At 30.2% G+C, this 24,584-nt stretch overlaps 3 protein-coding genes across 8 annotated transcripts; all 3 read right to left on the bottom strand.

Moving 5' to 3' along the window:
* Positions 1 to 225: 225 nt before the first annotated feature.
* On the bottom strand, positions 226 to 3,481 carry LOC111896669 (protein PIN-LIKES 7). Of its 4 annotated transcripts, none has more exons than XM_042900252.2 (11): positions 3,383 to 3,481; positions 2,542 to 3,138; positions 2,363 to 2,442; positions 2,137 to 2,261; positions 1,916 to 2,037; positions 1,612 to 1,809; positions 1,413 to 1,532; positions 1,165 to 1,265; positions 1,012 to 1,064; positions 741 to 926; positions 226 to 520 (listed from the first exon to the last, which is right to left on the bottom strand). In XM_042900252.2, exons 2-11 carry the CDS (start codon positions 2,674 to 2,676, stop codon positions 396 to 398), a joined length of 1,245 nt encoding a protein of 414 aa, XP_042756186.1. In that variant the 5' UTR covers positions 2,677 to 3,138; positions 3,383 to 3,481; the 3' UTR covers positions 226 to 395. The 4 variants fall into 4 exon arrangements, with proteins under 4 accessions (XP_042756186.1, XP_023748422.1, XP_023748413.1 ...); XM_023892654.3 differs by lacking the exon at positions 3,383 to 3,481 and having other exon boundaries at positions 741 to 787; positions 872 to 926; positions 2,542 to 3,361; XM_023892645.3 differs by lacking the exon at positions 3,383 to 3,481 and having other exon boundaries at positions 2,542 to 2,689; positions 2,854 to 3,359.
* Positions 3,482 to 7,771: 4,290 nt separating this feature from the next.
* LOC111896690 (protein PIN-LIKES 7) lies at positions 7,772 to 10,514 on the bottom strand. 3 transcript variants are annotated; one of them, XR_008230911.1, is made up of 10 exons: positions 10,110 to 10,514; positions 9,872 to 9,951; positions 9,632 to 9,756; positions 9,405 to 9,526; positions 9,126 to 9,326; positions 8,952 to 9,047; positions 8,733 to 8,833; positions 8,475 to 8,492; positions 8,199 to 8,384; positions 7,772 to 7,961 (listed from the first exon to the last, which is right to left on the bottom strand). XR_008230911.1 is itself a non-coding variant. In XM_052769332.1 (10 exons), the coding sequence occupies exons 1-10, from the start codon at positions 10,242 to 10,244 to the stop codon at positions 7,837 to 7,839; spliced, it is 1,224 nt and encodes a 407-aa protein (XP_052625292.1). In that variant the 5' UTR covers positions 10,245 to 10,514; the 3' UTR covers positions 7,772 to 7,836. The 3 variants fall into 3 exon arrangements, 2 of the variants coding, with proteins under 2 accessions (XP_052625292.1, XP_052625291.1); XM_052769332.1 differs by having other exon boundaries at positions 8,475 to 8,527; XM_052769331.1 differs by having other exon boundaries at positions 8,475 to 8,527; positions 8,952 to 9,326.
* Positions 10,515 to 11,561: 1,047 nt separating this feature from the next.
* LOC111896659 (protein PIN-LIKES 7) lies at positions 11,562 to 21,855 on the bottom strand. The gene is made up of 11 exons (XM_023892633.3): positions 21,666 to 21,855; positions 14,325 to 14,762; positions 14,123 to 14,202; positions 13,908 to 14,032; positions 13,551 to 13,672; positions 13,274 to 13,459; positions 12,751 to 12,864; positions 12,558 to 12,658; positions 12,399 to 12,451; positions 12,133 to 12,318; positions 11,562 to 11,939 (listed from the first exon to the last, which is right to left on the bottom strand). Exons 2-11 carry the CDS (start codon positions 14,457 to 14,459, stop codon positions 11,815 to 11,817), a joined length of 1,227 nt encoding a protein of 408 aa, XP_023748401.1. The 5' UTR covers positions 14,460 to 14,762; positions 21,666 to 21,855; the 3' UTR covers positions 11,562 to 11,814.
* Positions 21,856 to 24,584: the final 2,729 nt, after the last annotated feature.

The raw sequence follows: 24,584 nt of genomic DNA, 5'->3' as shown, positions 1-24,584 counted from the left end.
AGTGAATTACTTGATGTTTACTCAACAATTGCTCGATTAAAAAAAAAAAAAACTATTTCTTTAGTCCAGAATCTTATTAACATCTCAAAAATAAAGCATGATAGTGTCTATTATTTATGTTACTTTTGTCATAAGATATTCATATCACATATTCAAAAATTTTTATTCAAAAGCACATACGTTTAAATGATTAAAAACACTAAAAATAGAAAAGTGGCGGCATGATTGACTAAATTGACCTTCAAATGTGGTCATATGTGGCTACTAAGTGCACAAGAGCTCACATATGTGGACTAAAATGGTGCTAAACAACTTTTTTAATCAATTAGCTAGATATTGAAAATCGAAATACAAAATCAAACATAACATACAACAAATTAAAAGGTACAAAAATTTCAAGATAAAATCCACATGTAAACAGATGACCAAGTTGTAAGAGCAAAAGCAGCAGCCAAATAAGTCCACATCATCAACATTGCACACTCTTCTTGCCCAACACTAAACAATTCAGCCATTGTACCTACATTTTTCATATAACAAATCCCATAAAACAATAAGTCAAAATAAAGACTATCTTTGACTTTCAAAAGTCAAACACCACTTACATTTTCCTACCAATATAGCCATTTTACTCTATTTGTTACACATTGCTATTATAAGCAAGTAAATGCATTTATGTTGCTAATTTTTAAGTAAATAATTGTAAAGTAAGTTGCTATTTCCTACAAATTTGGGCTTACTGATATTGACGCCAGGTGGCAGAGCAAACATTATCAACAACACGAATCTGAAGAGCGGGTCCACCGGAACCAATCCCATATTAGCCGCCATTTTTATCACACCAATCCCAATAACAGGAAGAATCAAATACCTCACTAACATAACCGTGATAATGATTGTGGGCCCCACGCTCGCCTTTCGTAGACCTATCAACAATTTCATCATATAAAATCCGGGCATATTTTTTTTTCTTCCATTTTAAAGTCGATTATTATTTAAAACTAAAAGTACCTTGTGTGAGGTTGCCTCCTAGTATAAGAGTCAAACAAGGTATGGTTCCAGCTCTATCATATATATACACGACATCATTAAAAAAAATATATCATAAATTTCACAAAATCTTATGTTGTAAAGATTTAATAATGTTAATTATATCATGTGTACCCGAGTAATATCATTGAGTCTTGAATCACCCTTAAAGGAGCTTTTTCGCCAGTTAAAAGATGTTTTATCCATGGGATTGCACCAATAATGAGTCCTGCAAACTAGTTAAATGTAAAAATATTCCGATTTTAACCCACTATTTATAACTACTTACCGATTCACCCTTAGAGTTATGATTTTAACCCACTACTTAGGGTTAACTACCAATTGGTCCTTCAATTTATGTGGGATACAAATTTTACACTTACAGAGCCAAGGGTTGGTGGAGCTAGTAGTTGATTTACTATTTTCTTCAACATTGCTACTAATTTATCTGAAATCGATCCATCTTTCTTCTTTACATTCCCTACTGACGTTTGTTGCACAATCTACAAAAAGATTGTGAACGATAATATTTCTTTTGTTAAGCAATTAAATTGTTATAGGTTTCAAAGGGGGGATACTTACACATTGGTTTTCTATATCTTGACTAGTCAAATTTGATGAAGGCATGATTTGATCAATATGATCATTATTTGTATCGAGTATATGAGTGTTTTGATTTGCATGATTTGACAATTCCTCGGTTTCTTTTATTGCGTTGTACTTCAAAGCTGAGGCTTGCATCATTTGGTATGTACATGTCCATGTGTAGAAGCTACCCCACTATCCAAAACCATTTTCTTAATCAATATATATTTGTGTACAAGATTCTTGAAAAAAGATCTTTGAAGGGCATTTTAGACATTTGAGTAAAATGGTAAATGCTTACAGCCATGGAGAATGATGCATAAGAGAGAGCCTTAGCCTTACAGATGACATGATCACCGAATGGGCTGCCATTATCTGTGCAGATTGCAGGAACCATTATCACCAGAAGATTTGCATAGTTTCCTGTTTTTTTATTTTTCATGAAAAATGAAAGTGAATAAATTAATTAAAAAGAAAAGAAGCATAGAAGGTGAAAATGAATAATTAATAACCAGAATTTACCTGTTGAACACATAGCCATGATGAGGCCTTCTAAATGAGGCTTTGGTTTGATTAGTTTTACTGCTATCCATCCCAATATTCCTCCACATAAAAATGTTATTCCTATATTTATTGGCATAAACCACCTATAAAAAGAAACTAAACCACATTAACAATTTAATATGATATATATACAATTTATAAGTTTAACTTTTATATGTATAAAAGGAAAATAGCAACAATTTACATTGAGATGATGTCTTGAAAGGTGACACTCTCCACAAGGCTTGTAAAAATAAGTGAAGGCGTAAATACCACAAACACAATCTGCAAACATTAAACACAAATTTTTTAATTCCTAAAATTTTTCGAAATGCTTTAGCAATTAGCATGTATGTTTGATGATGAATAAGAGATGAAATTTACCTTGTTAAGTGAGTTTCGAGTGTTGCTGGGAAGTAGGTTGAGGTAATCAGTAGCCATGAAAGCTCCGATTGCACTTATGATCAACACCTGCAATATCGGCATCGATGCCACCCCCAACAGCCCCCAAAATCCCATTCTAATTAATCTCCTTCAGATAGATAGAATTGTTGAAATTAAAAGATCGATCATCTTTGTTCATGTTCAGTTTATAAGGTGTTTCAATTGTTAAGTTAATGGTGGTGGCTTTTCCACGACATAAAGCAAAAATTAGGTTGTGACCAAGTGGGATTACAAAATGGGAAAGCAAAGTACAGATTTTTTTTCTTATGATTTGTTTTGAGGGCTTCCAATCGCTACCAAGTCCGTCACTCTCACAATCTCCGGTCGACTTTTGTGGTGTGTTTCATTACCACTACAACAATAGTCGACTCAATCTCTCGTCGTCACCCCTGTAGCAGCTATCTCTCGTAATAACCCCTGAGCAGCCGCCATTATCTCCCCTATTTTCTGGTAAAATCGAACCCACTTCAGCAGCCAAGATTGATCCCTTTCTAGTAGAATCCGACTCTGCTGTATTCTCTACTCTCAACACCATCCCTGCCAACACATCAGATTGTTTTCAAAATCGAACTTGCAATTACAGAAAGCCTGCTACAGAGTGAACGCCTTTGTAGTGTATAAGTTGTCATATGATTTACTATAACTTTTGATATGAAACTTTACTTTTTTACAGGTGAGAAGCATATAGGAAGGAAACTGCAAGAGGGTGAAGAACTATTATATGTGAAGGGCTTAAAACATTAACTGCAACGAGGAAAAAGTGAAAGAAATGGAGAGGTACCTTAAATAGAAGGAAAACAAACTTGAAGAGACAAATAGTAAAATTAAATCAAGCATTTTAGCATTAAAGAAGAGGTAAGACGATGAAAAAAAAAATCAATTACTTTAATTGTAAAAGAGGAGGGACCTATCTTTTTTGTTGTTCAAAAGTCAATGATTCACTCTTGCTTTCTTTTCTTTTCGGCACACCAATTAAGACTATGTTTGGCGGACTAGCTGAAATGTTAGTTGTTAGCTGAAAAGTTAGCTGATGGCTGAAAAGCTAGCTGTTAAATAAAAAACTAGTTGATAGCTGAAAACTAACTGATAAAAAATAACGTTTGGTAAAACTAGCTGAAAAGCTAGCTGAAATATCTAAAATTACATAAAAGGACATGTAATAATATGTGTTTCTATAATTAATTAAGGGATGTATTTGAAATTTTTTTAAAAAGCTCCTAAAAAGCTAGTCTAAGGCTATGTTTGGCGGACTAGCTAAAAAGCTAGCTGTTAGCTGAAAAGCTAGCTGATGGCTGAAAAGCTAGCTGTTAAATAAAAAGCTAGCTGATAAAAAATAACGTTTGGTAAAACTAGCTGAAAAGCTAGCTGAAATATATAAAATTACATAAAAAGACATGTAAGAATATGTGTTTCTATAATTAATTAAGGGGTGTATTTGGAAAATTTTAAAAAAAAACTCCTAAAAAGCTAGTCTAAGTAACTTTTCAAAACGCTAGCTTATAAGCTACTTTTTGGCTTACCAAACACGACAACATAAAAAAGCTCAAAAAATAAGCTAGCTTATCAGCTAGTTGTGGCGCGCCAAACACAACCTAAGTAGTTTTTCAAAAAACTAGCTTATAAGCTACTTTTTGGCTTACCAAACACGACAACATAAAAAAGCTCGAAAAATAAGCTAGCTTATCAGCTAGCTGTGGCGCGCCAAACACAGCCTAAGCCTATTAAAAAAAACTTCAACTTAAAGGGAAAGGAGCTGATCAATTGAGAAGTTAACTGCCAAAGGAAGAGTGATTTTGTATTTAATTTGTGGATAACTCACAAAAATGATCCCTTCCTTTCTGTTTTCATCATATTTAGTCCAACATCAAAAAAAATTAGTTTGGTCTTTGAGTAAAGCATTATGTTAATGTTTTGCCAAAAGAAGTTTACTTGGTGCCAATAAGAAAGCCATAAAGTTTAAAAACAAGCTTTTAGAATATTCATAATTGGTTGCTTAACTTGAGATGTGTTCTTGAAGATTTTCGTATTTTTAGATATTTCTGATGGAGAAGAAAATTAAACAAAAATTTTGACCATCTGAAAATAGACGAAAAATATGTTTGTTTATTAGTTCAATTTGAAGTGGTTTGTATATGTATAGAATAGTTTAATACAAATATGTTATTTTTAATTGTAAGTATTTACTAAAATTACATTTATCTATCAAAACAATTGGATGGAAGACTACCTACCGACAAATCTATAAAATATATTTTGATAGTTCAAAGTAAACCTCTAATTAGAATTGTAGTTGTGTCTACAAATAACATATATAATTGTTAATAACTTAATACCAAGACAAAAAATGAGGTCAAGTAGGAATTGTGCCTATTCAAGTCAGACACATGAATTGATTCACAAAAAAATCATTAGGATGGGTATTCTTAGAGTATTGAACTTATTACTGCACAACATCCATTAACAAGAAATTTTTAATGAATCATTTACATTCAATTAAGTAAACATCAATTGCCTATTTAAATGTAACAAATATGTATTGACGGTTGCAACATAAAAAAAAGCTTTTAAAGTTTTAAATCTTTCTAATTTATGCTTAATTTTTTAGCACATGCCGAATGAATTAGTGCGATTAAGATCAATGGGCAACCAATGAACAAGTGTCAAAAGCCTTGAATAAGATTTGTCGGTAGCTATTTTTTTATTCATGTATTATACATTGAAAATACATCCGTTTATAGCATTTGTATATACAGTAAAAGATGTATCAGATTACCCTTCGTGGGTCGTGCTTAGCAAGGACCTCAAACTTTTCTAGTATATATATATATATATATATATATATATATATATATATATATATATATATATATATATATATATATATATATATATATATATATATGAATGAACATGAACAATAGTCTCGTTCGTAAACGTTTGTTTAAGTTTTTTTTATGTTCATATATGTTCAATTGTGTTTGTTTATCTTTGTTCATTTATGTTCATTTATTTATGTTCGTTTAGCATGTTCACGAACGAACATGAACAAGACAACTTGTTAAACGAACGAACATCAACAAGAAAACTCCGTTCGTTTATCCATTCGTATTCGTTCGTTTGTTCGGCTAACTTAAACGAACAAACATGAACAAGCCTTTATTCGTGTCCGTACAAACATGAACAAACATTTGTTCGTGTCCGTTTGGTTCGTTTACAACTCTATATATGAGTGAACTAACAGGTGAAAGGGTGTAGCAAGTGAGTAACAATAAGAGAGTTTGTAATCTTCATTGTTAATAAATATCTAGTTGCAGCCCGTGGATGTAGGATTTACACCGAATCTGAACCACATAAAATCCTTGTGTTATCTATTGCTTTTTTTTCCTGCTTTCGTGTGTGTGATAGTGTTTCTGCTACATTGTACACTGTCCGATTCCTAACATCAATTCCGTTGCAAATGACAATGACAATTGCAAAGTCTAACTAAGTAATACTCTATCAGCATTTGAAATGAGAATCTCACAGAGTCCAACTAAGTAATGTTCTTTCAAGTTTCAACATCTGAAAGTCTTGCAGATTATTACAAACATGATTGTACTATAAACTCAACCTAGGCATAGAAATTAGTAGAAAGATAATAAATTGTAAATTATAAATAGGTGATGCTGTATTGAAGGAATTATAAATTAATAGAATAATTCATATATTTATTAAAAGATATAAACTAGTTGTTAATGTTATTAAAACCAATTCAAAATATTTTATATTATATTACATTTATACATTAGTATTTACAAAAACTAATAAATAAAAGATGATGGGCGTGTTTGGCATGCAAATTTTGGAAGCTTATAACTTTTAGATTTTAATAAAAAACCTAAAGAAAAAAAAGTTTGGTTCTCTCAATTCCAAAAAATCAACTGGTTTCGGCAATAGGAATTTCTAGCTTTTAGCTAAAACAAAAAAAATTCAAATCCAAAAAATACTTCATGTATCATTTAAAAAAAAGCTCTTTTATAATTTTTCAAATTGACTTAATTATCCTTTGTAAAATCAATCATGTATTTTATATAAGCCATTTTATGTAATTTTACATGTTTTAAAAAACGTTCATCTACTTTTGCCAAACACTCATGTATAAATAAAAGCTACAACTTCCATCTAGTTTTACAGAACACGCTCTCTGTTGCCTCTTTAGACCATCTTGGTTCAAGCTTTATATTATTTAATTTAAGTACTTACAATGATGATGATGATGTCACTTTGTGTCTTCACATCATAAATCTTCGATTATACTATTATTTATATAATTATCGATTATCTATTACTAACAATTAGCAAGACATCGACTAATTGTTTGTAAGTGTGGTTTGTTGTTTAAAAACAATAAGAGTGTTTGGCCTAGCGGTATAACTGTGTTTTTTTGCTAAGTAGGGGTCCCCTTGAGCCTACCCTTTTCTTTTCTTTATTTTTTATTATAGGTTAATTTCATATTGACCCGACCAATTGTTGTTAAGTTTTTGCTTAATAGGTCCATTTATTTTTTGTGTAGTCTAGATGTTTCAATTGTCATAAAGCAACTCGCTCAAATATGAAGGGATTAGCCATTTTCCCCTCTTAGTCGATATTTATTTAGCACTGTTATGAAGATAGATTGGCCAATGTATAAGACAAGTGTAAGAAAAAAAATAAAAGCTAAATAAAATTATTTCGTCGTCTCTATAATCATGTTACTTGTAAACCATTTTCATATCGTTTATAACTTATTAATAGTCAAAATCTCTTATTTGTTCATTGTGAAGAGAAATATCAAGAACAATAAAAATCTGTCGAGGTTTTCTTACTCTTAGACCCTTGTGGGCTTTTCGAATCATTTTATGATTTTCTCTCTTCTCATGGTTCTTACTTGAAAATGATTTGTTGATATTCTTTGTAGCATGTTAAATCCTAAATTCATCAAAGTTGATCTTAGCTTTCAAGAAGTTTTTGTTCGCTACTCTTTCAAATATTCAAACGGAATACGCAATGTCGACTGATGTAGACTGTGTTGGTATAAATTTAAATGAATGTGTAACTTTTCTTTGAATTTAAATGAATATGTAACATTTCTCGAACGAGTCACATTGTGTGTAATCTAAAGAATACTATATTGTTGTGTATCTAAAGAAAATTTAAAAGATGGTCTTTGTTATATTAATGATTAACTTGACTACAACCTTTTAAGGTACAAAAATTTCAAGATAAAATCCACATGTAAACAGATGACCAAGTTGTAAGAGCAAAAGCAGCAGCCAAATAAGTCCACATCATCAACATTGCACACTCTTCTTGCCCAACACTAAACAATTCAGCCATTGTACCTACATTTTTCATATAACAAATCCCATAAAACAATAAGTCAAAATAAATACTATCTTTGACTTTCAAAAGTCAAACACCACTCATTATAGCAATGCACTTACATTTTCCTACCAATATGGCCATTTTACTCTACTTGTTACACATTGCTATTATAAGTAAGTAAATACATTTATGTTGCTAATTTTTAAGTAAATAATTGTAAAGTACGTTGCTATTTCCTACATATTTGGGCTTACTGATATTGACGCCAGGTGGCAGAGCAAACATTATCAACAACACGAATCTGAAGAGCGGGTCCACCGGAACCAATCCCATATTAGCCGCCATTTTTATCACACCAATCCCAATAACAGGAAGAATCAAATACCTCACTATCATAATTGTGATAATGATTGTGGGCCCCACACTCGCCTTTTTTAGACCTATCAACAATTTAATCATTTAAAATCCAACCGTATATAAAAAAAAAGTCCATTTTTTTAAAGTGTATTATTATTTAAAACTAAAAGTACCTTGTGTGAGGTTGCCTCCTAGTATAAGAGTCAAACAAGGTATGGTTCCATCTCTATCATATATATATATATATATATATATATATATATATATATATATATATATATATATATATATATATATATATATATATATATATATATATATATATATATATATATATATATACACGACAACATCATTAAAAAAAAAACATCATAAATTTTCACAAAATCTTATGTTGTAAGATTTAATAATGTTAGTTAATTAATATGTACCCGAGTAATGTCATGGAGTCTTGAATCACACGTAAAGGAGCTTTTTCACCAACTAAAAGATTTTTTATCCATGGGATTGCCCCAATAATTAGTCCTGCAAACTAGTTAAAGGTTATTATTTTTTGTATAAGTACAAGAATATTACGAATTTAACCCACTACTTATGGTTAATTACTAATTGGTCCTTGAATTTATGTGGGATGGAAATTTTACACTTACAGAGCCAAGGGTAGGTGGAGCTAGTAACTGCTCTACAATTTTCTTTATTATTTCCACTAATTGATCGGAAATTGATCCAACTTTTTTCTTCACAATCTGCAAAAAGTTTGTGGATGATAATATTTCTTTTGTTAAACATTTAAATTGTGATAGATACAATGTAATGAAGCTTACACATTGGTTTTCGGTATCTTGACTAGTCAAACTTGATGAAGGCATGATTCTATCAATATGATCATCATCTTGTTTATTGAGAAGATGAGTGTTTTGATCTGAATCATTTGAGAATTTATCGATTTCTTTTTTAGAATTGTACTTCAAAGCTGAGGCTTGGATCATCTGATAAGTACATGTCCATGTGTAGAAACTACCTAACTAGATGAAAATTGAAACATACATTATGAATTTTCTTTGAAGGGCATTTTAGACATTTGACTAATGGTGAATGCTTACAGCCATGGAGAATGATGCATAAGAGAGAGCCTTAGCTTTACAGATGCCATGATCACCGAATGGGCTGCCATCATCCATGCAGATTGCAGGAATCATTATCAATAGAAGATTTGCAAAGTTTCCTAATTTTTCATGAAAATTGGAAGTGAACAGATTAGAAAATAAAAAGAAAAAATGTTAAATGGTGAAGATGAAGATGAAGATGAATAATAATACCCAAATTTTACCTGTTGAACACATAGCTATGATGAGGCCTTGTAAATGAGGCTTTGGTTTGATTAGTTTTATTGCTATCCATCCCAATATTCCTCCACATATGAATGTTATTCCTATGTTTATTGGCATAAACCACCTATAAAAATAAAGTAAACCACATTAACAGGATTATACAACATTTACGAATTAATATCTATTTAGAAAACAGATGTATAATGCTGTTATTAGAAGGAAAGGGGTAAAGATTTTACATTGAGATGATGTCTTCAAAGGTGACAGTCTCCACAAGGCTTGCAAATATAAGTGAAGGCGTGAAAACCACAAACACAATCTGAAAACATTGAGCAAATTTATCACTAGTGTCCACCTAGAATTCAATTTTAATTCTACAAAGTTTTTTTGAAAGCGGAAACCCTAGAAATTGGGATCCTGGATCGGGTTTAACATGTATGTATGAATTATGATGATAAAATAAGAGATGAAATTTACCTTGTTAAGTGAGTTTCGAGTGTTGCTGGGAAGTAGATTGAGGTAATCAGTAGCCATGAAAGCTCCGACTGCACTTACGATCAACACCTGCAGTATCGGCATCGATGCCACCACCAACAGTCCCCAAAATCCCATTTTGATTACTTTCCCTCTCAATCAAAATTTGAACTTAACAATTAAAAATTACTACATATTATGTGCATAGAGCGATAGATGAAGATGGAATAGTGGAAATTAGAAGAGCGAGACTGATGATCGATGTATCTGCGTCTTAAGATCATCAATAATATGAAGAAGATGATGCATCTTGCCTTTTCATGTCATCGTTGTTCAGATTTATATTATTTGAATAATTATTACAATAATAGGAAGAAGGAGAAGAAGAAAAGAATTTGAGTTGTGGGGAATGACTTCTCACAGTATTTTATTGTTTACTATTTGTATTATTTGAATAATTGTATTATTGTTTCGTGTTACTGTTTTATGCTGTAATTATGTATTAAATAAGTTGATTTTAATTAAGAATCAACCAAATTTTCTTTGGAAATCCTAAAAGGCAAGTGAATATTTTACTATAAAAAAGGATTTTAATACGTTCTTTTATTAAAGTGATTTTCTAATATGTGTCCTAAAGACAAATATAAGAAGTATTAATTAATCATAATTGTTATCATAATTAAATGTGAAATGCATTAATTATTAAGATTATTAATGAAATTTATATTTAATTATGGTAATATTTCTTATAATTAATGTGTTTAACGTTCAATTATGATAACAATTGTGATTAATTAATACTTCTTATATGTGCCTTTAGGACACATATTAGAAAATCCCTTTATTAAAATAGGTCGTTGATCTTTTTATATACAATAACCAACACTTGTAACTTTATATTGATTTACATGATATATAATCTAAATAACTGTGCAAATAGCACATGTTAACGGTAGTTTAATTATATGAGATGTTGATGAGATACAAGTGTACATATATGTAAACTGTTCAAAAACAAAAAAATTGTTGGTGTTGGCAGATCCAACTTAAAAATTTGTTCAATAAATTTAGTAAAAAGTTTTAGTTTTGGTCTATATAGTTTTCTTCTGCAATTTTGATGCATATTGTTTATTGTTATATGATTATGGTACATTGAATAAAAATAAAAATAATGTTGGTATTGTCCCATCCCTATTATACGACAAACATCAAAACTTCACAATTTAATTGTTCAAAATCAAACAATTCTTTTGATAATATTAATCTTATCTTTATTCAAGGGAGTTCACATTTTTTTTTTGTTCAATTTTGATCGATAGTTGTCGACAAAGATGGTTTCCAAATCAATCTCAAATTTAGAAGTTATCTATTTGATAATGAATTACCCAAAATAGAAAAATATAAAAGTTGTTATCTTCAATTTTTGTTTTTCAATTTGATCAACTTAAAAAAGAATAAATCTTACAATATGTTGATTGGTATATTCTTTGCTACGTATTAAACAATTACAATTCAAAAACTACATAAATGATCTTTTTGCTTTGAATCTTCAAGAGTTGATGTTTTTTTAAGTAAAGCAAAAAACTAGAAACTTATTTTTGGAACCACAAACATCCAATAATTGAGCAAAATTTTGTAGAAATTACAAAATAAATTTTAAGATCCTATGAATTGAGTCGACCAAAGCCTAAAAATGATTTTTCAAGTTTCAAGTCAAGATCCACATGAAGACCGTTGACCATCCAGTAAGTGCAAATGCTGCGAAAACGTAAGTCCACATCGTCAGCACCGAACACTCCTCTTGTGCAACATTGAATAATTGTGTCATTGTACCTACATACATACACATGATGCAAGATTTAAATGAAATTTATTCAATGAATTTTTTGTAAATCTCTAATGCATACTTTTCATATGATAAAAGATTTAAATGCATGCACAATTTTTTGTTACACACATAATAATTCAATGAATGTGCAAATATCAAATGTCTAAAAAATCCATGTTGCTTCAAAGAAAGGCTTACTGATATTCATGGCAGGTGGCACAACAAACTGGATCATGAGTACAAAACTAAAAAGAGGATCAGATGGAAGTAATCCTAAAGCAGCAGCACCTTTAACAACTCCAATTGCAATTACAGGAAGAATCAAGTATCGGATCACAATAATTGTGATGATGGTAACATATCTTATGTTTGAATTTCTCAAACCTGTAAAAAATAATCAACAAAGAATTTACAATCCAAAAAACATATAACTTAGTTTAATTTCTTTCATTTTTTTTCCGTACCTTGTATCAAATTTCCTCCTAATATAAGTGTGATACAAGGTATTGTTCCATCCCTAAATTATCAAAAAAAAGTTGGTAAGAAGCTATATATACTCAGAATGATGTGACATTAACCCATAAATATAAGATTTAATAATTATGACTTATAAAAAATCATACCCGAGTAACGCGATAGAGTCCTGGATCACTCGTAATGGAGCCTCATCACCAATCAATAGCTTTTTCAGCCATGGAACTGCACCGAAAATGAATCCTGCAATCTGATAATAACGTGTAATTGAAAAAAATATATTTTATAACAATTAAAATATATAACATGAGTTGATATACATAAAAATAATTAAAAACTTACAGCACCAATTGTTGGAGGTGCTAATAGCTCTTCCAACATATTTTGTAAAGTTTCTATCAGCTTAGAGGAAAACCCTTCTTTTCTCTCATTGTTGGCAAGATCTTTGTACACCATCTACAAATAAATAGATTATATATAAGATTTATTTAAGAGTTATTAACAAAAATGATTTTATACAGTATAAGTGTTAGGGGTGAGCATTTGGACCGAACCAGACCGGTTTTACATAAATTAGTGGACCTTGCACCGGACCTGTTTAGGCTTACCAGGTCAAGATCTGATTCCTGGTTCTTGGACGTAAAAGTGAGCATTTGGACTGGCTCTTGGACCGAACCTGTTTTACAGAAATTGATGACCTTGGACCGGACATATGTGACATTATTTGTTGGTCATTTTCTTAAAGTTCATAAAATTGTAATTATGTAATAACTACTAATATGGGAGATCCTAATGTGGTCATTTTTTTGTGGATAACTCTTTCTTTAATATGTTAAACAACAAATAATCATTTTTTGAAACTCACAGTTGGATTTTCTGGATCAACGTCCGCTTGACCTTCATTTAATAAGAGATGACTTGTTTCGTTTGCATTGAAGTCTTTGTTTATATCCTTGATCAATAAATCCTCCTCCTTTTTCATTTCATTGTACTTCACAGCTGAGTTTCTAATTAATTGGTATGTATATGTCCATATATAGAAACAACCCGCCTACAGAAATTTAAATCCACATCATTTAATTAAATTAAAATGCAATTATCACAAGAAGCAAGTAATTTAAAAAGAAAAAATAAAGACTTACTGCCATGGAAAATGATGTATATGAGAGTCCATTAGCTTTACAAACGTTACCATCTCCAAAAGGACTTCCACTTTGAGTGCAGATTGCCGGAATGATTATTAAAAGGATGTTTCCCAAGTTGCCTAAAAAATAAATAATTATCAATACGTAATAGTTAACGGACTATTTTTGCCATTTTTGTATACTTAAGGGAGTGTTTTTATTATTACTACTCTAGTCTAGAGAGTCTTTTTCTTGTTTGTACATACTTATGTTACGACTTTGTCATTTTACTCCTTTATGTATAAGGGACTATTGTTGTATTTTATGTATAGTTTAGGGACCATTGTTGTCATGTATGAATGTTTGGTAGCTTACCAGTTGAACACATGGCAATGATTAGGCCCTCCATATGTGCTGCTGGTTTAATTAGTTTTACTGCTATCCATCCCAATATTCCTCCACACAAAAATGTTAATCCAATATTTATAGGCATAAACCACCTAAAACAATCCAGAATTACAATATTTATATATAGAAAATTAATTAATTAGCTAATAAATTATTTATGTAACAAAACATGTTACATATACCATGAGATTATGTCTTGAAATGTGACACTTTCGGCAAGACTTGCAAAAACAAGAGATGGTGTGAAAGCCACAAACACAATCTGCATACATTATTAATTGAATTGTTAGGATAAATACGTTATTAATATAATTTTAATGTATGAATTCATGTATCAGACTTTATTTATTAAAAAAAATCAATAGAACAAATAAAAAAAAATACCTTATTAAGAGAGCGACGAGTGTCGTTGGAAAGAAGATTGAAGTGATCTGTAGCCATTAAAGCTCCTATGACACTCACTATTAAGACTTGAACTATTGGCATTGATGCGACCCCGAAGAGTGTCCAAAAGCCCATTTTTATAAATTTCTTTTTGATGAATTGATTTAATCTTGATATTTGTTATGTGATGAGATGTTGATGTTGTCGTTTGTCTTTTATACGTGTGCGTAAGGGGCTTTATAAATTATAAAAGAAAAGAAATACCAGTCTACACTTGGTGTCTATTGATATTATTTTTGTTAAAAACAATAGGGATTTAATGGTCTTTTTACATACAAAAGACACGTATTTCTCGTATTTGTACTTCGTGAAACATACATAACACTCCCATAGTTCCACCTTTTTAACCCCTTTTTTTTTTTCTGTTTCTTGATTTTCCTGTGAAAATGAATAGTGAAATGATTAGATTTGTGGGTTGTTTTTAACAAAACGGCGTGAAGGGAGAGCGAAAAAGTGTAATGAACGTGGGAAGAGGGATGAGAAAAATGTGGTATATATCATATACGTGTGTGAAAGGAAGATAATCTTGTCCTTTTTTTACTAGAGTAAATTACAGTTTTACTCCCTCATTATATCAATTTCTTACAGTTCCCCCCTCATTATATCTAATCAATATTGGTCATAAAATTGCGTTCTTGTAAACTTTTCTTTTTTAATATTGCTCATAAGTTTGAGATTCTTGCAATCTTGGTCCTTAAGTATAACTGAGTTTTCAATCTTGGTCCCTTAGATATAGTTATTTACTCGGATGGAGAATAAAACCTTTCATAAAATAACAAATAAGGACTAAATTTGCAAGTGAAAACTTTGATACTTATAATTGAGAAAATTAAATATACCCACGAACCAAAAATAAAATTTACAACGTTTCCTATTTAAACTAGGACCATTTCTTATAAAAAGACAACTTATGTTACATATAAATAATCTTATAAAAAGACAACTTATGGTACATACAAGGGAAAATGATTTTTTTTGCAGGTAATAAATTAATATTTTTTTTATATACTTTCTTATTTTTTATACATAATTTATCATTAAATTCATCTGAATTTTTCAAAACTATGATTTTGCCCGCATATTGTAGGTTAATATATTTTATGTATATGATTTGTCATTAATTTTTTTTATACATGATTTACCATTAAATTATATTTTAATTATCTTCTTCGGCCAACATCATCCATTTTTCCACCTCCCACCGCCAACATCCACTTCCAATAACAAATATCACCCTCATTCAACACCACAAACATCCACCTCTAGCAACAAACACCATTTTACATCATTGAACGGAGGTGGTTACATGTGGCCCATGATTCAAGGGGAGAGAGAGAGAGAGAGGTTTTCAAAAAATTATAGGAGAAAGAGAGAAGCATGGAAGGGTGTGAGCATCGGTAGTAGGGATGTCGGTGGTAGTAAAGAGAAGGGATGAGAGTGTGTTTTCACCGGAGATGGGCAAGAAAAAACTCTATACTTTGCAATGTTTTTTTTTTAACAACATGTCAAATTATGATTTCTTTCGTTTTTGGAATTGTATTGGCTGAAGAAAGATGATTAGAAAATTGATGATATTGAAAAAGATGAAAGTGGCTAATATGTACAAAAGTTAGTTAAATATTAAATTACGTACACAAATATAAATTTTACGGTGTTTCTTTGAACCCAAAATATGAGTTTAATAATAGTTTTGAACAGATAAATCGGTTAGACTTGCAATAGCCGCTTAACATAATATTTTTTGAACAATAAATGTTAGTTTAATAGTAAATCATATATAAAATATAAAAAATGATTAAATATATACAAAAATGGTAATTAATACCCTACAAAATCATTTTTCCTACCAATAATATCCTGAGGTTGTTCCAAACATATTTTGGTCTCATAACAAAAGAGGAAAAAAGACCCTTAAAATACACAAATTTTATCAACTATTTTTATATTAACTTAATAATTGAAAATAAAATTATTTATAATAGCTTCTAAATATAACATTTTCGATTATAAAAACCTATATACTTAAAGCAAAATACTTCTTCTAGCTTTTTGAGATGCAAAATCACTAATAATATCTTCAAAATCGATCATGACTAACATTATATTAAGACAAAACTTCAAAAATGGTCCCTGTGGTTTTCGAAAATATCAAGTTTAGTCCCTAAGTTCAAAAAACCTCACAGATGATCCCTGTGGTTTCAAAACTTTTAACATTTGGTCCTTCCGGCTTACTCCGTTAGCATTTAGCCGTTAAGTAAGGGACATTTTTGTCATTTCACTACCCATGGACCATTTATGAAGTTTTCTATTACTTTTTTTTAGAAAAAATAAATAAATAAATAAAATTTAATTTGCAAGGGGTCCCACCCTCTCTCTCTCTCTCTCGATCGATCGATCGATCGAAAAGAAGCTAAACCATCTGGATCGTCATTTACTCTACCTAAGTCGCCTCTCTCCTGTCTGTACTCCTTCTTCTCCCCTAGATTTCCCTCTTCTCCAATGATTTCTCTCTACGTAGTTACTTCTCTCTACCATCACCAGCTTCATCTATTTCTTCTAGCTCTTTATGAGTTGCGGTAAACACTAAGCTTTAGACAACATCTGAACATTGACGACCGCCTCCTCCTTTCAAATACCTCTTCTTATCAGCTACCACAACAGTGCCATCAAAATCAAATGATTGGTTCCTATTGAAATCGATGGATGAAGATCCTAACCTGGTGAGCTTGTATTGACGAAGCTCGCAGATGCAGAACTTTTAGAGGAAGGCGACAATGGAGATGATGCTTTCGATTTAGGTCAAATATTTCACACAGAGCTTGAATATAGGTTTCAATTTTAGATTTTGATTTGGGCTTACCAATTTAGGTTAAATTCTGGTGATTTTTTCTCCTATTTTGGTGGTGTTGGAGAAATAGAGAACGTGAGGGTGATGGGTGAGGGAGGCTATTTTATTTTTTCTAATGGGAGCAATTTATCGGATTTTTCGGCGAGTTTCGACGTGACCCAGTTCGTGAAATCTAAGAAGGATTCGGAGAAAGGAGAACCAATCTGGGGTCGAAAAATCAAGAGCATTTCTATTTCGAATTCCAGCAATGGTGGTGGGACTGAGTTGACTCGAGTGAGTTATGGATCAGTGGTGGGGTTTGTCGTCGTACCTCCTTGTCGACCTTCTTGGTGTTGCAAATCTTGCAAGAGTGACATCTTTCAGATGATGTTGAGGCTTATATCGGGTATAATTGTGAGAGAGACAGAGCAGCAATGGTGGTGGTTGGTGGTCTGAAAATTATAGTAGCGATGGTGGTGCTTCACCACCAGTAGGTGTGGGTCTGACTGGAAGGAGAAAGAGTGCAGATCTGGGTTTTTTTCCGCTTTGATTCTTCATCCCTAGAGAGAGAGAGAGGGGGCAGAGAGAGGGGGGTAGGACCCTTTAATATTAAATTATTATTAGACAAAACTTAAAAAATGGTCCCTGTGGTAGTGAAATGACAAAATTGCCCTTCACTTAACGGCCAAAAGCTAACGGAGTTAGCAATAAGGACCATTTGTTAAAAGTTTTGAAACCACAGGGACCATCTGTGAGGTTTTTTGAACTTAGGGACTAAACTTGATATTTTCGAAAACCACAGGGACCATTTTTGAAGTTTTGTCTTATATTAATAAAGTCTGTAAAAATTTTGGGTCTGGGTCTGAGCCCGCATCGTTCACCGTTTGTTGAATACCTTTCATACATTTTCTTAAATAATGATAAATTTATTAAAATATTATTAGTTTCATTAAATATAAATATGTTAACATTTAATATGAATAGAAAAAAAAAATGTGGAGAATATTTAAGTTTTTATGGGTAGGAGAAGAATATAAAAGAATTTTTAATTGTCTTAACTAATACGCATAGTAACTCTTAAAAGAGACAAAACGTACATATCTTATAACCCAAATAAATTTTACAAATCTATTTTACTTTGTGTTTTATGCTATTAAAAATAATAGACACGTTTAGATTGAAATAAAAATATTTTTCTAGTGCGACACAGAACAAAATGCTAAGCAAAGCATACTATTATGGTTGGCCGTGTAAAATATAATGTATATATCAAGATCCAAATATTATTATAAAAATCATTACATATTTCTAATGTACCTCAAAACAACAATTTATATTATAACAAAATAACAAATGAAGTACAGCTTGCTGTTTTTGTGGTCCATAAAAAAGAATAAATATATTAGAGGTAACGACAACAAAAACATAGTACTAAAAAAATTAAAATTATACCCCTATAATTAATTAAACCTTTTGCATTGTAGTTTTTTACATGAATTTTAAATTTAACATAATAAATTAAAATCATTTTTCTCAAATGTCATGTTTTTTTTGAATATAACACATGTTATTTTTAGAATTTTTAGAATATTTTTCTAGTTGCATGTTGTTGTGTTTTCCATTTTTTTAAATTTAAAATTCATATTTTCTGAAGATTTGTATATGTAAAATAGATAATTATATTAAATTTCAGAATAAATGATCGATAACCGTCTTTTTCTAAGGATTTATATATATATATATATATATATATATATATATTGAATTATTTATTTTATTCATTATATCTTTTGTATTTATTTAAAAATATTATTAAAAAAATATATGTTTAAAACTTTATATTAAATTTTTATTTTTATATTAAATCTTATATATAATTCAATTTTCAAACTCTTTTCTAGTTTTTATTTTCAGGGGGGGGGGGGGGGGGGGGGGGATGATATTACAAAAGAAGTGCTTTATATGAGTAGATTTATCAGAAAATAATAATAAGCTACAACTTTTTCTTGGAATCTTTTATTTTAGAAATTTGGTGTTACTAGACGAGTTGATACAGACATCCAGAAATAATTGATCATAATAATTGATCGAAGTAACATGCAAAGTTGTAGAAAAATACGCAATTTGTTATTTTTATATGTATTTATATATTTTTTAAAAGTAAAAACTTGATACAGAACGAAAGTATTTATGTTTGTCAAAACCAAAATGAACTTAAAAAAATCTGTGAATAGCTGGTATAATTTGTGAACTTGATTTTAAACATGGATTAAAGTAATTGTGTTGACTAATCGTATCCAATCGAGTTAGTATTTCAAATCCTATAAAACACAAATTTAATTTGTTTTGTAAAAGTATCTTCTTTTCAACACGCTTTATCACTAACCAAAAATCCCCTTTAGTTCAATGTATATTTGAATCCCTTTTCCAAATATCCCCTTTTGTTCAATGTATTAAGAGTACAATCGATAGAACTTTAAAGAATATATAATCATTGATTAAACGTATTCTAAGTATATTAGGAAATTTTATTATTTTTATGACAACAATTTAATAAATAGTTGTAATATTCAAAACTATTAAACAAAAATATTAAATTTTTATATAACTTCTAGTACATGACAAGCATCAATTGCATAGGGGAGACCAGTTGGTTAAGCCTACCTCTATATAAGTCAAATACTCAAATGTCATATGTTACTTGAACCATCACACACACACACACACACACACACATATATATATATATATATATATATATATATATATATATATATATATATATATATATATATATATATATATATATATATATATATATATATAGAGAGAGAGAGAGAGAAAGAGAGAGTTAGGTTCAAATGTTTTCACTATCTATTGTGTGCCTCTATGATTGATTTTAGACCAATTATTTTAGTTATTTTAAAAAAGTAATTAATGTTTATTAAATGCTGAAGATTTAATTAATACCTATTATATTTTCAACAAGTAATATGTATTAATTATTTTTTTAAAATAACTTAAATGATTGGTCTAGAATCAGTCATACATGCACACAATAGATAGTGAAAACAAAATAACCTACCCTATATATATATATATATATATATATATATATATATATATATATATATATATATATATATATTTTCGTTCTGAGAATTTGAGAGGTAAGCTACTAAAATTACCGGGTTTTAGTTTACCAATTGTATAATATTGATAACTTATGCGAGTATAATTGTCAATTTAATTAAAAAAAAAACATTTTTAATGATTTAGATAAAGAAATCTATTTTGACATCCTAAAAAAATTAATGGACAAACTAAAAGAAAAAGATTCATGATCATGAGGGTGACTCAATAATGTTAACTTAATTAAAGTTAAAATATGAAAATCGATTATCGATCATTATTTCATATGCAAAAAAAGACAATCAATTACCAAAAGATTTGCATCTACTTCGTTATTTTAAGGAATATGCGGGATCCAGTGCATGTATAGTCTGGAGTTTGATTTGCTTCATTAATTAAATAAAAGTAAACATGTAACGACAAGGGTTGTCCATGCACGTGAATCATCAAATCTAAATCTACCTCCTTTTTTTGAACGAATATTTAGTTGAATTTAGTTGTACACTATAAGCTTTTAAAATGTGTTAGATTATATATATAAACAAAAGATAAATACTTTTAAAAACTATTTGAAATAGCCTTTGGGATATTAGCTTTTTTTTTTTTTTTTTTAAACTACTAAAACTCTTAAAAACTACTTGAGCCACAGCCTTTTGGTTATCGATCCTTATTCATTATTATACTAGTTTTTTGGATGATTGTATTTAGAGATTTATCTTTTTCGATTTACATATGAATAATCGTCAACTTTGACTTAATTAGGATACTATAAAAACATTGATTAGAGCATCATAATACTTTTAAAATTCTTGATTATCAGTAAAAGACTAAAAGTACATGATAATTGTTAACAATTTATGGTTAGCATTTACTATATATGAGAACGACATATACAAATACTCATACTAAAAAGATCATATAAAATTAGAAATATATAATAAAAAGGAATAATGTTTTTTTTTGGTTAATAATAAGGTTATTACCGAGTTCAATTACGAAATACCGGAATTAGTTAAAATACTAAATAATTTAGATATTAAAATGTAAATAATTAATAGAATCAAACAAAATAGAAAGAAACAATCTCTGTTGTTTCTCCGATTCCTACCAAATCGTAATCTCCGAGATAACAGATTTCATAATACGTTCATTTGATTCATAACTCCGAGATTACAGGGTTCTATCTAAATGAGATGAAAGATAGAATCAAATAATTGAAACTATATGAACTCAAACAATAACAATGAATCTACATGTTGTAAACTTAATCAACGAATAATTGAAAAAAAAAAAAAAAGAATTAGAATATGAAAATGACGAACCTGGATGAATGAGATGAAAAGCAATCGAATGTTGTAAATGTGTGAAATTGTGGGATTATGTATTATATAATATAACAAATTGAGTTGATTTCTTATGAGATGATAGAAGGAAAAGAAGCTGCACATTTTTTTGGTATATAAAGAAGAAACCAACCAAGGAGAGAGGAAGGGGAGAATTAGGGATGGTGGAAATGATGTGTTGTGGAAAGCTGTATTTCACCTCCACCACTACAAGACAAAATATGGAGTTTTGAATACGTATACGTATACGTATATTTTCCCCAAAATTTTGATTAATTTCCCTTGCTTTTTCCTTTTTCTTTTCTTAATTTGAGGGAGGCTTTGTTAAGATATTAATGTGTCTTGAAAATCCTTATAAAGATAGACAATCTCCGATTTTTTAGCATTGTCGATCAATATGTATCATGTCCCATTATCAATATATCAAATTTTAATTTTTATAAACTTATCTTAGTGTTTATAAATCTCTTGAATATTTATAAATGGGTCTCGTATCTAGATTCATTTATGTAATTTATCATTGATGGTCCTTGTGGTTTGACAAAAGTCATAAAGTTAGTCCTTGCTAATTTTTTTGATGCAAAATGATCCTTGTGGTTTGCAAAACTTGCAAAGATGACCATTTTACTAACACCGTTAGTATTCAGCCGTTAGGGACTGAATTTGTAAGGATATTTTCGTCTTTTTCAAGTATAAAGGGACTGAATTCATGAAATTTGATAAACCATAAGGACCATTTTTGAAGTTTGTTTGAAAAAAGTGAAATAATTAGCTGAAAGAAGAGGTATGTATTTTTATGTATTTATTTTACATAAAATATATTTTTTTATGTCTTTAAAAAATATGTTTTTGTAAAGTATATTCTTCATGTCTTTGAAATAATAATAATTAACACTACTTATGACATAAAAAAATATATAAATTCTTTTGGGTCGTTAATTCTAAAACCAACCGAAAAAATGGTTTTAGATATAGCGACCCAAAATAATTTATACATTTTTTATGTCATAGTATTCATTAAACCGAGAATGTGCATATAGAGAACGTCCATATCTGACATAATAAGAGAAATTTATAATTTTTCAAAGTTTCAGCGTAGCAGTATACAACTCAGAAATCGAATTTTATATCGGTCAATTTTTATCCAAAATGATCTAAATGAGAATTGAAGATCTCATTAATGGGAGTTCAATGATAAAAAGACAATCGAAAACGGAGTCCGTATATAGAAGTTTTGAATTCTACACGGTCGTTAACAGTGTAATCTTCTCAAACTATTAAATTTAAAACCGTTCAAAAATTAGCCAATGGGGTCAAAAGAAAACTTGTAGATCTTGTCATTACCTATGCGTGGATATAAAGAACATCAAAATGGACCTCGTATGTGAAAGTTATGAATTTTTTTAAAATTGGCAGTTTTACCTGCGTCCTGCGCCACATGTCAACACCAGATGAAGCCTTGGTGCCTACACAAGACTCACGACATGAGAGGCTTGTCTCATGACGTGAGAGGCCCCTGGACAACCTATAAATAGAGCCGGAATTCACTCATTTCATCACACCTTTTAACTCCATTCTCTCCCAAACCCCCCAAGGTCCTAAGAACTTTTCTCTAGCACCTCCTAGGTTTTAGTAGCGGGTCCCGGAGAACCAGAAATCCCCGAGAAGAAGAGCTTTCGGATCAGAAATTATGCCCGTGCAGAGTCCGATTCCTTGCTAAACCCTCTTGTTAGTGAGTTATGTTTATCATACTTTAAGTATAACTTATGTTTAAGTTCATTATCGTTATTATGAACCTATAAACAAGATTTATCAGTGATTCCAATTCGTTATAATGATTGATCTACTTACGGGGATGATGTTTAGGCTGTGATTTAGTGAGGTGTTTAAAGTGAGATTTCCAAATAGTATACTTCGTATACCAAACGGACCTACCTCCAATATGATCCTACCTGGTTGTTCCTTACTTGATAGATCATGAAGTAGACTTTGAGTTAATGATGAATCTAGACTAATAATTAGTTGCAATAAATAATAAACTAAGACGTAGTAATAATGACACTAGGTTATGTCAAAGGAAAAGACAATTGCTAGAAGCGAAGCACCGCCCGAATTTCGAGTCGTCACTTTAACAAGTGAGTGCATAGTTACTTTTATCTTACACATAGATATGACGTATTTAATATTAATACATGCTATATGTACTTATTATTTGTATTCCTGATATCTATGCTAGATGAACGATTTATACATGTTTTACGTGATTTAAACTGTATATGTATTTTTATACCTATGAATATTGGGTAAAGGTAAATGAATGATGAGAGATAAAAGATTATATAAATGAACATTGGCAGTTAGGGACTTAGTGCCCTATAGATGAACATTGACAGTTGCGCCACAACCTGTAGGTATTTTTGAACTACGTGTTTATCAGATGTAGTCTAAAAATCCTGACAATTGCGCCTAAAGGATAATATTGGTAGTTGTGCCTAATAGATAACATCAAAATCCTGGTCGTTGCACATAAAGGATAATATTGGCTGTTATGCCTAACAGATAACATCATAATCCTGACAGCTGCACCTAAAGGATAATATTAGCAGTTGTGCCTAATAGATAACACCGACAACTATGGACTTCGTGCATGTTAGATAAACCCTAGCAACGATGGACTTCATGCCCATTCCTTAGGATAATTCTTAGGAATAAATATTAAGGAATAGATGTGTAACGCTCTAACAATTCCAACCAATTTAAACTTTTCAAAAACAACCCAATTTCATAAAGTTATTAGAAAAAGGTTTTCAATACATTTATTATCAGAGTATTTCCCAGAACCACATCATAAACACATAAAACATGAGGAGCGGTACGATCACGCCTTTGCCTTGCCAC

This window comes from Lactuca sativa, chromosome 3 (genome assembly GCF_002870075.4).
Source record: "Lactuca sativa cultivar Salinas chromosome 3, Lsat_Salinas_v11, whole genome shotgun sequence".
NCBI classification, from domain to species: domain Eukaryota; kingdom Viridiplantae; phylum Streptophyta; class Magnoliopsida; order Asterales; family Asteraceae; genus Lactuca; species Lactuca sativa.
This window is presented reverse-complemented; position numbering and strand designations above follow the sequence as displayed.